At 47.2% G+C, this 13,862-nt stretch overlaps 1 protein-coding gene across 1 annotated transcript in view; it reads right to left on the reverse strand.

The window, feature by feature from the left end:
* ELP2 (elongator acetyltransferase complex subunit 2) overlaps positions 1-13,862 on the reverse strand; it is an 85,291-nt gene that overhangs the window by 2,515 nt on the left and 68,914 nt on the right. The window contains exons 17-21 of the mRNA XM_056862935.1: positions 11,554-11,626; positions 10,466-10,655; positions 9,224-9,345; positions 4,195-4,337; positions 1,724-1,837 (exon numbers count right to left, since the gene is read on the reverse strand). Coding sequence (XP_056718913.1) covers positions 1,724-1,837; positions 4,195-4,337; positions 9,224-9,345; positions 10,466-10,655; positions 11,554-11,626 — 642 coding nt within the window. The remainder of the gene's footprint in view (positions 1-1,723; positions 1,838-4,194; positions 4,338-9,223; positions 9,346-10,465; positions 10,656-11,553; positions 11,627-13,862) is intronic.

Consider the following 13,862-nt stretch of genomic DNA (forward strand, 5'->3'; position numbering starts at 1 on the left):
TCCAAACATTTGTGGTCTCACAGGGCCTCTGCAGCCACAGCCCAAAATCCCAAAAGGCACAGAACGGATAAATGAAGGGTTTCATGTAAGGGGCATACATGCATGTATACCACTCCATTTTCTCTGCACACCATGCGTGACAGATAAAGATGTGGACCGACTCCATTGAAAAGCACTGCATTTGAGGTGATGCGGGATGGTGCCCGTCTACTACCCACGGTCCTGTTGTCCAGGATGTATCTAATTCACATCCATAAGTGACCTCTGGATGAACACTAGTGTGCAAACAAGGACTCAAAGAAACAAAAAAGAGATTTTAAGTCTGTTCTGATCGCTATACAATTGTATATCTCTATACAATTCTGCTACTAATTCTAGAAAGCCAAACAGATCATTGTTCCAGAATACGAGCTGAATTGTCATTTGCAATGTTTAGTTTAACCCTCTTTGAAATTCAGCTGAACATTTTTTATATCAAAACTGCACTGCAACCAAAACGATCATTTGGTGATTCCAGAATGAATCACCAATACATAAAGCCATTAGGTGGGGTAATTTTTAATTTCTGTATTGGGTTTGGAAGCTTCTAATGGGAAAGCAAGGGTCAAAATCATCCAGGATGGGAGCTGTAGCAAGGAGGCGAATTAGCTGAGTGAAGAAAGCCAGCTGGATCCAACCTCTCTCTCAGTCACTTTCTACAATTCGGTTTTATAATATGGATTATGTTTTCAACCTGCTACCTAACCCATACAGGCTCAAACTGAAACCAGATCAGAACGACTTCAGCAATAGCTGAAGCCGAACTCAAGACTTAAATTGTATCGCTTTGACTCTTGACCATTTCCTTTAATTTAATCACACTCCAAGGGATACACAGAGGGACTGTTTGGCGACAAATGGAGGCTTCTCTAAAGAAAAGCTGCCACCCTTGAAACCGAAGCAGCCCAGGGCAGCCCCTCACAGATCCCAGGTGCAGAACAGCTTTACTGCGGGAACCTCTCCGATCCCTCCTGTACAGACCGTGCTGTTACAAAATGATGGATCCCACTTTCCGAGAGCCAAGAGAACCTGGAGGGTCTTTACCCTCTGGTGTTCTCCTAACTGCCATAGTGCTCAGCAACAAGGAAGAAAGAGAACGAGGTTTTTGCAGGAAGAAGGGGAACAGAGAGAGGCAGGCAGGCAGGCAGGACAGGCCACAAACTGCCCAGCAAAAAGCGACACACAGCAATTGGAAACACACACATGATTCCACATGCTTCTGACAGCTCCTCTTTTCAGCACCAGAGACAATGTTGGCAAATCACTGTCTGGGTGAAATAACAATACTTGTTCATTGCACTAGAATAACATTATTACTTGGCTTTTTATATACTTTAGACTGATCCAAACAATAATCCTTTGCAGCCCTCCCAGTCAGGAGAGTATTTTTGCCCTGATTTTGCAGATGCAGAACTGAAAGTGAACGATAATGACCACATAGTCAGTTACTGGTTGGGGTGGAATCTAACCCAGAGGCACCCCAGCTTGTCCTTGGGGCTCTGTGCTAAACCAGCTCCAGTCATAATGAGTTCTTTGCAATGATGCCTCTGGGGACCCAAGTCTTCAAATATGCCAGAGTCCCCACCCCCTGGGCCTGGTGGCCAAGCCCTGCCAAAACATAGAGGCATTGAGGAGAGCAGGGCTTGGCTTCCAGTGGCTTTCAAACCTCATCAGAATACATTACCTGCTGTCAGTCTCCCCACAGTAAGTCCAATTGGAGCACAGCAACCACTCATTGTGCAGCTTCCATTTGTACAAGAGGATCTTCCCACCTTCTGTCCCCACTGCAACGAGGTAACTGCATCAAAAGAACACATCTCAGGGTTTCTGAAGCTGAGCACGCCACCCAGAGACACATGGGCAAATTCTGAACCACGTTCCACAACTTAGTGCCGCCGTTCCCAAGAGAACAGGCCCTTTGAAACAAAACAAGAACCCCATGAACTATGACTGCAAAGAGGGGTTTGCTGATGTGTACAGACTTAGGCCTGCTTCACACATTCTGGAGAATGGGGTGGCAGAACGTTGAAGCAGGGGGGTGGGCGGCTCCCCTGCAGAGGGCAAGTGGCGCCTTCCAGTTTCTTTCTCATTCTCCTTCGTCTAGAAATTTAAAGCTTGCAGCAAACAGAAAGCAAGGTAGAATGATCTTCTTTGCCTGTTGCGTTGATAATTCTCTTTGCAGGTAGTTTTTAACAATAGGGAAACATTCCAAAAATGTGATATTCCATCCACAGTCTGCCCCAGTGCAGTCCATTACATAAGAACATAAGAAAGGCCCTGCTGGATCAGACCAAGGCCCATCAAGTCCAGCAGTCTGTTCACACACTAGCCAACTAGGTGCCTCTAGGAAGCCCACAAACAAGACAACTGCAGCAGCATTATCCTGTCTGTGTTCCACAGCACCCAAAATAATAGGCATGCTCCTCTGATACTAGAGAGAATAGGTATGCAGCATGACTAGTATCCATTCTAACTAACAGCCATGAAAACCCCTCTCCTCCATGAATATGTCCACTCCCCTCTTAAAGCCCTCCAAGCTGGCAGCCATCACCACACCACATTCTACCATTGCGGCATTTTACTCCTGATTTTCTTGCATGTGTAAATCAGGCCAGAATTCAAGGTTTGTGCAGGTGAATTTTAAAAGTCCCATCTGCAAAGGGTGCCTGTTCCTACCAAGCCTTCCCTCTGAGTTGTCTCCCTAAGCCTTCCCACCCTCTGTAAGGGCTGCCCACCTACCACCCAATCCCATCCTAGTAGACGCCCACTTGTTTTCCCCCCGTTATAACTGGACTGCTCCAAATTTCACACAGCCAAGTACAAACACAGCTGAACAAAGGTGCACAATTTAATTTTCTCAATGGTCATTTATGCATGATAGCTTTACCCTCCTTTATGTCTCGTTTCAGCCAGGATCAAATTTTTCAGTATGCACGTTACTTCATTCCTTGGAAGCTCAACGCTGTTTCGACGCAAAGCGAACCTGGCTTTTCCAATTCCTCTTCTGGCCCGAATTAAACCGTTCATCCTGGCTTATTCCAGAGACACAGAGCAGGTGTACTCTGTTCTCGGGTTGTGCTTCGCCCCACCCTTTTCCAAAACCCTCTTCAAGGCAGCATGCAGACAGCCAAACAGGGGAAGTACAGAAGATTGGCTTCTCTCACAGCCAGTCATGAAGCAGTGTGTAAAGAGGCAGGGATTCAAGTGCTTCCTACTTCCTGCTGCCTCTGAGCTCTTTCTGAGGCTTTTTTAAAACGAGGCTTGGATTTCTCTCCCTCCCCCTTCTTTCAGATTGCTCCATTTTTATTTTATTTTTTGTTCTTAAAATGCTTTTTTATGTGGCAGTTGGTTCTGGGGTGAAAGAAATCTTCTCTCAGGGTGAGTACTGCGAAGCCAGCCAATTACAGACCAGCATTTAAAGGGGTGGGACTTGATATGAACTTGGGAGACTGCTTTTCTGTATTCATGCCGCCATTAGTACACAGTTTCGTCCCTGATCATTCCAGCCAATGCATACAGTTTCCCGCAACCCGGGTTACCTTGATCCTGGCTGAAATGGGTAATAAAGGAGGTTAAAGAGACCGTGCATAAATGACCAATGTGCAACCGTGGCAGTGGCTCCTGCCCATATCCCTCCACTCCAACAAGTCAAGTTTACTCATTTATCCATTCATTTGTTGGAATATTTATCCCCCACCTTTCCTTTTGGCTCAAATTTGGAGTCTCCCTCCAGTCTAAGGAGGCCTTCCACCAACCCAAGTGGCTCTTCCATTGGAGAAGCCAAAAAAAAAAAAAAAAGGCTGCAAAAGGCACGACTGCGAAAGGCATCTCTGTGCATCTGACACCACACCCAAATTGCGCATACGTGAAATCTTCACCTGGCCCCAGTCTTAAAAGTATCCCTATCATGCAATATTGGAACTACAGGTAGCAAGTGACATTACAGCTGAACATCTGGATCAGAAGAGGCACAATTCCTGTACAGAATTACACATGAGTAACTACATAAGCACAAGCTTTGAGGCAGAACAACACATGCATCAGGGCACCCTAAACAGCACAGAGTGCAGAAGCTGCTAGGGGTTTGGACTAGGAAATCAGGCGACAAGGAAGCACTTTATGCAAGCAGAAGAGTTGGGGATGCAAACTACATACCTCCCATCAGAAGCAAGCACAGGGCTAACGCTAACAGCAGTGACTGAATCACCGACTTCCAGGACTGAAAAACAAAGTTTGACAGCAGCCGGGTCTTCCCTTTTATTCTCCTCTGCTGAACAACATTCGCCCCACATGACGACCTATTTGGAAGTGCAAAAAATCATTCATGGAAGCTACTCAACTGGTGTAGGAACTTTAAGAAGAGGGTATCGAAATAAGAGGACTGACCCACTGATGAAGCAGGAGTCACCACCCCTTATGTGGCACTCCTCCCTGCGTTGAGGAATTAACTGCGGGGTGGCGGGGGGGGGGGCGATTGAGTTCAGCATTTTAAATTCTCACTTCTCTTCACCAACCCCCTGTTCTCCAGAACCCTTTTTCACCTTTTTGTGAGTCCTCCAAAAAATATGGTATCCCAGATGCCCCTCAACAGTGGCCCAGCCACACCGAGTACTCAGGCTAATGCAGCACTTAGATTCAAACACAACAACAGCAGCGGCAGCATCAGAAACAAAAAAATGTAGTTATGCAAAACATGTATCCAGCATAAGGAGTTGGTCGAGGGCTGTCAGGCACAGGTCTCTCCTTGAATGTATGCCTGAGATGGCTTATCACATGCATGCATATATAAATAAAATAATAAATCATATATATCAATAAAGTCGCCTTATCCGAAGTGTTCTCTTTTGTCTTGTTTCTTCTTCGTAATCCAGACTGAGGCGCTGGTACAAGCTGGCCAACTCAACAGCACTGGGGCAGGACAGAATGTATAGGGAGATATTCCCTGTCTGCAGGTCTCTGGAGCCTGCCAGTGAGAATTCGTGGGGCAAACTTAAATATCCTCAGTCTCTCGGAAAGAATGGTGTCCTGCACAGCTCTTCCAATGTGGCTGAAGGATGCTGTTTTTTGCACTCCACAGGGCGATTCCTGGATGCCACCGGCTGAGACGGCAGCACCCGATGGCAGCTTGAAGGCAGGCAGCGCCCCCTCCATGCCCAGCACAGACCTTTGGGCACTGAGCCACGGCAAAGAGGGGAGGGCTTTTTCAATTGTGGCTTGAGGAGCATATGATAAGGCTGCATGCTTGGTGGAGGAGAGAAGGTTAAGAAGAACCGCCCCGCTCAACTCTTGCGGAAGGCAGCACTAGCTGAAGCCCACTAGGCGAGCCAGCACACCCCTGCCCTCCCACAGGCTCTCTATACTGGACTTGGGGAGGGGAAGAGAGGCCGGCATTCACAAAGGTGGCTTGACTTGTTACTGAAACCATTTCCCCACCCCCAAAAAACACTGTGGAAACTAACATACATGAAAACGTTTGCATGAAAACGTCTGTGGCCCCGAGTGTTTGATTGAGTAAGTGAGTGAGTGAGTGAGCGAGCGTGTGAGTGAGAGAGAGAGAGAGAGAGAGAGAGAGAGAGACAGAGACAGAGACAGAGACAGAGACAGAGACAGAAAGAAAGAAAGAAAGAAAGAAATAATTTTTGCTGTTTTATTACTACAGATTAATAAAGCTGCCCTATGAAATTTGTCACAATGGTTAAATGGAATGAAAGTCAGCTAAAAGACATAATAAAGATGTAACTGAAGATCAGCGCAGAGATGCACCTGCCTATAAATAGTTAGGCCTGAAGCTGCAGTTGCTAGAATGAGGTAGCAAAGACAGCACCCACAGGCAAAAAATAAAAATAAAACGCCAAATTGTGTCACAGATTGCATGATTCCTTTCCCCTTGGTGTATGGATCTTAGACTAATTTACGCAAACAAATCAGAAGCAGAAACAATAGTTTCAGTTTAGTACAATTCTTGCAACTTGCCAATTATGTCATGTATCAGTCAAGGCCATCAGAGATGCTCAAAGGTAATAGGACTCGTACTTTAAAGATGCAAAGTTTGCCCCACACCAAAAGCTGGCAGTACAATGGAAAAACAGGCAAACAAGAATTAAACATTCATCGTTTCCCTCCACAACAATATGGGTGAACAGTGGGGCTGGGGAACTCCGAATTTGCCCATCGCCATTCTGAGACATATAACAATGGGATAATGAAAATTGGAAGGATTACTGGTTCCCTCCCACTTAGAGCAAGCGCTTCTGAAACTGTGGCCCATTAGCAAAGGCCATAACAAAGGCAGAGCAATCGCTAAGTGTATACACAAGATTAATTCCTATTTGAAACCCCCCCAAACCTGTCTTTATAGAACCCCCTACTAAGAAGGCATTTGCCCCCCCCCAAAAAAGTGGGGGGTTTACAGAAGGATAACAACTAAAGGCAGGATTTTCAAATGAACATGGAGCTTGCAAGCAAAAAGATAGCTTATTGTAGACTGTATAAATAAAGCAATATTTAAAGCTCTTGGTTCACTTTGTTAGCAGGAAAAGAAAGGCCGCTCAAAGCTAACTGAAAGCTAACAACATCTGGAAAGGCCCTGTGGTTAACAGAAGACACTCCATGATCGGCAAACGTCCTTGGCTTGTTTTCAGTAAAAATGTACCCTAACTACTGTTCCAAACCAATTATTAACCATCCACCCCACACTGCTCCCCCCAATCACAACAGAAGGCAAGTGCTGCTGACAAAACCTGCTCTCGTGCAGCCATTGGGTTGGATCCCACAGTTGTGCCCTACCAGCAGAGGCGCTTTCCTCCAGTAGAAAACGACTCCCCCTCACGCAAGATGCTTCCTGGGCCAGGGGATGCCTCCTTCTGCCAGAGGAAAGCACCTCCACTAGCGGGACACACTGCTGGCAACCAGGCCTCGTGCTGTTCGTCCTGCCTTCCATCTCCCCTGCTCTACTTCAGACCATCTGCGGAGTTCCCCTGCCTTTCTTTATGGTGCAAAGAATTGTGCAACTGACGCCAATGCTCAAATAATATCAGGCTGAGAAAGGTGGGAGAGGCTCAGTCTTTTCAGCTGCTGTCCTCATGTTGGGGGGGCTTCCCTCCCCACCATCACTGCAAGCTTTCAAGTGTCGTTTACAACTGTTTATTATTATTATGAACTAACTTATGGTCATTACTGTTTTCCTGGGGCCTGGGATTATCTGCCTGCCTGATGTTTTATAGTGTGTGTGTGTGTGTGTGTGTGTGTGTGTATGGGGGTGGGGGGGTCTCTAGGATTTTAAAAAATATACAATTTAACTAGCTAATTTTAAAAAAAATTGATGGTACAAATCATCTTCACAGAGCCACATAACTATAAATCTCTGCTACAGAAGGACACTTTAAGCATGGCTGATGCTTGAAGAGATTTTGCTAGTCTTTAATGTGTCACTGAAAACCTGTTTCAAGGCACAAAGTTCTCAATATAGGTCCTGTACGTACACTCCCTGTACACTGTGATTCTTCAAAAAAAGGAGGAAAATACAAAATACATCAGCATATCTTTTCCTTTCCATTAATTTTTTTGAAAGATCTAACTCTTATGGTTCCAAAGATCTGCTTAGAAGAGCCTGTATCCTGCAATTGCTCGGTGGTCTCACAAGCCAGCTGCTGGGCAAGCCCCCCACTGCTTCCCCCCCACCCCCCAGCTTCTTGCCCCTCCCCCAGGACTAGCTAAACCGAAACACTGCAAAACAGCAAGACCAGTAAAATGATGCAAAAGAGGAATTATGCAAATCTGATCAATAAGCTTAATACAGACACGTAGGCGACATCGATCCTGCTTTCCCTGATGCAGAATTTGGATGGCCTAGGTGCACAATTTTATCCATTCACTTTTAGCAAAGAATATACACACCTTAAACATAAAACCTTTCCCCCAAAATAGACGCCTTCAGCAGCCCCCTGCATCTGACAGTCTCTGGAATACCAGACTGGGTCTTCTGAAAACCCCCAACAACGATCGTTTCTATAATCCGTTGTTTGAAATCCTTATATTCAACAACTGTAAGCCTGTTAAACGAACAGCAACTGGGGGAATATGTTTTGAGCAAAATTTCTCCTCTAGTTGCTAATACACTGTACATCTTCCACATGAGACAAACAAGGACTTGCAGTAACACAGTACACCCTATATATTTAAAATGAGAGCAAATTACTTTTATGAGGAAGATAACACCAGCATACAGTACGTGCTTCTTCCATCTTTATCCCAAAATGGGAAGGCAGGGTTTAATTTTTTATTGGTTTTTTGCTGCCTTGGATCCTTTCAAAAGGTTGAGCTCAACTAATTAGCCATCTCATGCAAAGCAGAATGCGCGCGCCCAGATGTGGGCCTACTGATAGTTTAGGCACAAGCAGCCTTTCAAACATTGGTTCTTGTAGGTTATCCGGGCTGTGTGACCGTGGTCTTGGTATTTTCTCTCCTGACGTTTCGCCAGTAGCTGTGGCAGGCATCTTCAGAGGAGTAACACTGAAGGACAGTGTCATTGTTACTCCTCTGAAGATGCCTGCCACAGCTGCTGGCGAAACATCAGGAAAGAAAATACCAAGACCATGGTCACACAGCCTGGATAACCTACAAGAACCAATGAACTCTGACCGTGAAAGCCTTCGACAATATTTTGAAAGCCTTTCAAACAGTTTTGGGATATGGGCGAATAAGGTTCTGTGACAGCCAAATTCAACTACTCCTCAATAACAGCACACTTAAAAAAGCCACCGGCAACAGGCAATTCCCCACCACCACCCAGGGGTGCTGCTGGTGGGAACAGGCACATTTAGCTTTGCCCTTGGGGCCAGATCTCTGCCTCGGCAACTGAGGCCCTGGCAGCCCTGCTAGTGCCAGCAGTGCAGGCGGAAAGAGCAGCCTCGGCTGATGCCCATTCCTACCTGACAGACTGGCACAGCATCAAGCTGGCTCCCAGGTGAGTCATGGAGATGCCGTTGATGCCACCGGGATCTGGCTTGCTTCAAGAGGGTCTAGCCAAGAACAACCCCTCTTGGTTTGCCAGCAGATAGAAGCTGTATTTCTCTCAGCACTTCAGTCATAACAAGGGCTTTTACTGCCCCTGACATACAGCATGTAACAAAAGGGAACGCAAAACGGCACCCAGCAAAACACACACACCTTTGGCATGCCTTACCTTTTTGTCTCTGCTTCCTGTAACAAAGTATTTGCTGTCGGGAGTCCAGTCGCAAGACCAAATAATGCGGCTGTGCACCACCTGGTTTTGGTCTGTGCAGAGAAAGAGGCTGAAAGCTGGTTCTGGAATGAGACATGCCTCCCTTATTGCAACATGTAAGTTCAGACAAGTGAACCATCTGTCATCCAGGACAAGGACAGCCTACAGATAAAGTCCGCCCCCCACTGATTCCTGTTGTGTTCCCATCTCCTCTGATCCTTCTCACCTTAGCAGGCACCCTTCCATATCACTACGAAAACTTCTGGGGCATCTCTTCAGATCAGATTATTTGGCCTAAGAGACTAGACCGTCCCCATGCCAGGCCCCTTGGGGCCATGACGACGGCAATGCCAGCTGATGAGAAGCTGCTCCTGCCCCCTTCCAAAGGATGCAACCCATCCCTGCCATGCCAACCCAGGGCACAATGCCACCTGCTGCTCAGACCGCCTCCTTCAGGGGATGCGTTCACTTCTGCCCCACACATCCCCAAATCTGACAAGACTGTTGGCATGAAAGCCACGGCAACGCTGCAGCAGGGACTCACCAAGCAGCACATGCGGCTCGCTTTACATAACAACAAATCCAGTGCAGTCCTTGCAGCACCCCGGTCTGTAACCTGCATCTGGAAGTGCTGCCAGGCAGCTCTCGCGGAAGAGACACAAACACACCCGTTCCTCAGTCACCTGCTGGCATCACACCCACCTCGGACAACCACACTTTCAGCAGCAGAGCTGCCGGCTGTGATACTAACAAAGTACTCAGCAGAGCTACTCCCCCAACTTCCTCAGCACCACAATGCTGTGGCAGAAATGCCAACATCTCTGCAGAGCGCTCCCGCTTGCCGGACTCTACCAGCTACATCCCACCCCCCGCCCCCAGGCAGCACAAACACTTTAGGGGATTGTTACCCGCTTCCACAGTACAACAGTGGAGAAGGCTCCCAGTAGAAAACTTTAAACACAATCCTTGCCCAGGCCTTTTAAAACGATGCAAGCAGATGCACAACCCAAAGATAAGCTTACACATGAGTAAAGCCATGTCTTTCTCACATATGTGTCAGGGGCAACACTGAGTTTTCTGAGTTTTTTCCCAGAGCTACCAGTGATGTATCACTCACCATGGCAGGAAACAACTAGCAACATTAAAAATATATATTCAATTTTTGTTCTAAATGATAAGGCGAGCACAGCTCCCAAACCTTACCTGGTTCTGCTGGACTATCTTTGCATTTCCAAAGAGACCATTTCCGGTCTCTCGACACGGCCAACAGGAATGTGCCAGTGGGGGAAAAAGCCATCTGTGTCACCGTCAGACTGTGAAACGGCAAGCTCTGTAGCTGCTTCCAGGTCATGGCGCTCCACAAAATGATGGCTGCATGCTCTTTTTTAGAAGCCTGTTAGGACAGGAAGCAAAAGCACACAGAGAGGCCGAATGAAAGCAAGCTTCCAACGGCCATCGGAACGCTCACAGCAGGGGGTGCATCTGTTGGGCTTGGACTGGAGACGTAGGGTCAAATGCCACCCCCTTGGGCATGAAACTCACTGGGTGATCCGGGGTCAGCCTCTTTCTCTGCCTGCCCTACCTGATAGGACTGTTGTGACGGTAAAATGAGGTGACCCTCATATTTTCGGCTCTGAGCACCTTGGCACGAATGGCAGAGAACACCTTTTTGAATAAAACTTTAACTGAACTGTGGTATATTTGTCAGGGAAGAAAAGATTATACTCAGATTTTATTTACTTACTTCATTTATACCCCACCTTTCTCCCAAAGGGGACCCAGAGTGGTGGACACTGTTCCCTTCTCCTTCATTTCATCTTTATACCAACCCTGTGAGGTTGGTCAGGGCTGAGAGTGTGTGACTGGCCCGAGGTCACCCAGTCGGCTTCCCTGGCAGAGTGGGGAACTGAACCGGGGTCTCCCAGGTCTAGTCTGAATCTTACCACTACTCCACATGGGCTTTTGTGAGATAGCAGCAAGCAGCCAGCCCTGGGCAAGGGGTCCCAAGACTCCGGCCACTGTGCCACACTGCCTCTCCTGTACTAATGAGCAGTTCTTCTTCTTGTGTTTTAGCATGAGTCTTAATTTGATTCTCTGCCCCGTCCTTTGCAAAAAGCTCGATATTTTCTTTTCTGCCATCTATGCAACTGACAGTACATAAAGTACCTTCTGTTAATATTACGCATGCTCATGGATCTCAATATATTAAGATATTCCTTCTTAAAGCAAAGAGACTAAACCTCTCAAGGGAGTCACTTGGCCAAGCCCTTTGACTCACTCCCTTTTCTTACCTTACACGCAGAGGCAATGATTGTTGTGGCACTGTTGCAAGCAACACAGAAAATTTCATAGCCATGTCCGTATCTAAAGTGACAAAAGAAATGAAAGAGGGAAAGGATTTTAAGCGCAAACTCCAGACACAAAGTCTCACACCAATCTCTAATGAGCCATTCATCAAATCAGCAGCTTTTCAACATTTTACTGTCAGGGAAAATTTCCACACTGGAGCCTTCATAGCTCTGCCCTGTTACACAAGGTTCTGAGTGCCTCCCACAATGTGCACATTCCCAGTAGACCTGCTAAGTTTAACCGCTTTCGTGAGCTGAGCACATGCTAGACAACAGACCCTGCTCTATTCTGTGTCTGACCACTGCAGGAACATACCGCTTGCGGTAGTCAAGCCGTATTTCAGAGACAAGGATCATAATCCTCAGCGGAACCCTTTGGGTCTCTTTGTGAGAAACACGTCCAATTAATTCATTCACAAACAAGGAAGTCAAATCCTGGCATAAGTATAAAGAATATTCCCACTCCCAGCGAGCACATTTGTATGAATTTTACCTCATATGTGTGCATGTGTGTGTGTGCGTGTGTACACACATACCAACCTTGCACCTACTACCACAGCTCAACATTTCTCATGATTACTGGGAAAATGCCTCTCCAATCTGTAGGAGGGTCAATTTCCTCAGGCTGCTTCATAAGATATGCAGTCTAAGATCTGAATGTGCTTTTCTTTGATTTCAGTTAATGTAAACAGCCCTGACTTTAGGACTTAACATGGCAGATAAAACTTGCAGTCACTGAAGTTTTCCAAGCCTTGTAAAAGTGCCAGACTCTGACCCACCAACCTGTTCAAGACAGGAGTTCAAATAAATCTTTTTCCAGCGTTATAACACACGAGAACCCTCCTTCACTGACCCATTCTACCCCCCCACACACACACACTTTCTCAGAAATGACGCCATTGGCTTCCGCTCTGCCCCCCAATGCTCTAGACCAGGGGTGTCGAACTTGTTTGTTCAGAGGGCCGGATATGACATACATTTCACTTGGTCGGGCCGGGCCTTGCGTACCAGATCAAGCAAATGAACAAATAAATAAATACCATAATGTAATGCCAACAATGTGATTCTGAACAACAAATTCACATCTGTCATTTTGCTCAAGAACAGGACAGATGTGCCCTGGATTCGGACAATGGCATAGTGGATACTTTGTCTCACCGTGTCATGGCCCAGGCTTCAACAGGCGAAACTTCATCAGAGGAAGAGCCTGAGCAGGGAGAAATAACGGGCATTGCACCTCAGACAGCTGAGAATGCAGGGCAGGGCGAAGGACAACAGGTAGGAGTAAACACCAGCCCCGCTGAGGAGTTGGAAGTAAACACAGAATCACCTCCTTTGGCACAACCAGATGCAGCTGTAACTCCACAGAAGCAGGACCCACCCAGCTCACCTGAAGCCACTCAACAACAGCACAGGCAAAAAGGAAGAATGGAGTTGCAAAGTAAAAGGAGAAGTGCGCGTCTACAGGCACTAAGGAGACGGCTCCAAGACTGTGAGTTGTCTGAGGATGAGAACTAAGGCAAAGAGAAACAGCTTAAACCCAGGCTTGGAACAGACAGACGTTGCGAAAGCAATTGTTGCAAAAGGATCTCTGACTTTTGTTGCTGAAGCTCCTAGACTTGGTTAAACGGACTTCTGACCCTTGGACCGGACTTTTGACTTCCCCTCTGCACGCCGACTTTATTTTGGTTTCCAGCTCCTGGCGGGACTCCCCCGGATTCCTGCATTCCTGAGTTAACAGCCTGCTCTCAAGACCAGTAGCCGGTAGTAACCCGAGACGACCTGGCCTAGCACACACCGTCAGGAAAAGCTGGCATCTGGCTGCTGCCTTGCCCTAGCCCCTTCTGGATGACCATGATGGCGGAAGTACCTCTACTCTGGAATCCTATCCACCAGCTTTGCCCTCACAGCACCCTGAGAGGAAGGCTAGGGTGAGACGTGGTGACTGACCAAGGTCAGTCCAGTGCATTTCCTGGCTATGTGGATTCTGCCTATTGTCAATCCTAGATATCAGCATTTCAAGCAGTTGGCCCCTGCCTGAGACACTCGTGAGCCATTATCTGGTGTTTTTTATAGGCATGTGCTTGGGGGCCAGTGGCTTTAAAGAGCCTGACGCCTCTTACGGGACCGGCTGGGCCCTTGAAGGCTGGCACTGCCAGAGGCTCAGCATGCCTGACCAAAAGGCATCCCCTAACCTATGAGCTTGTAGGCCACACCTGCTGCACCCCTGGTCACTATCAGCCATTCCCAGG

Source organism: Euleptes europaea, chromosome 17 (genome assembly GCF_029931775.1).
Source record: "Euleptes europaea isolate rEulEur1 chromosome 17, rEulEur1.hap1, whole genome shotgun sequence".
NCBI classification, from domain to species: domain Eukaryota; kingdom Metazoa; phylum Chordata; class Lepidosauria; order Squamata; family Sphaerodactylidae; genus Euleptes; species Euleptes europaea.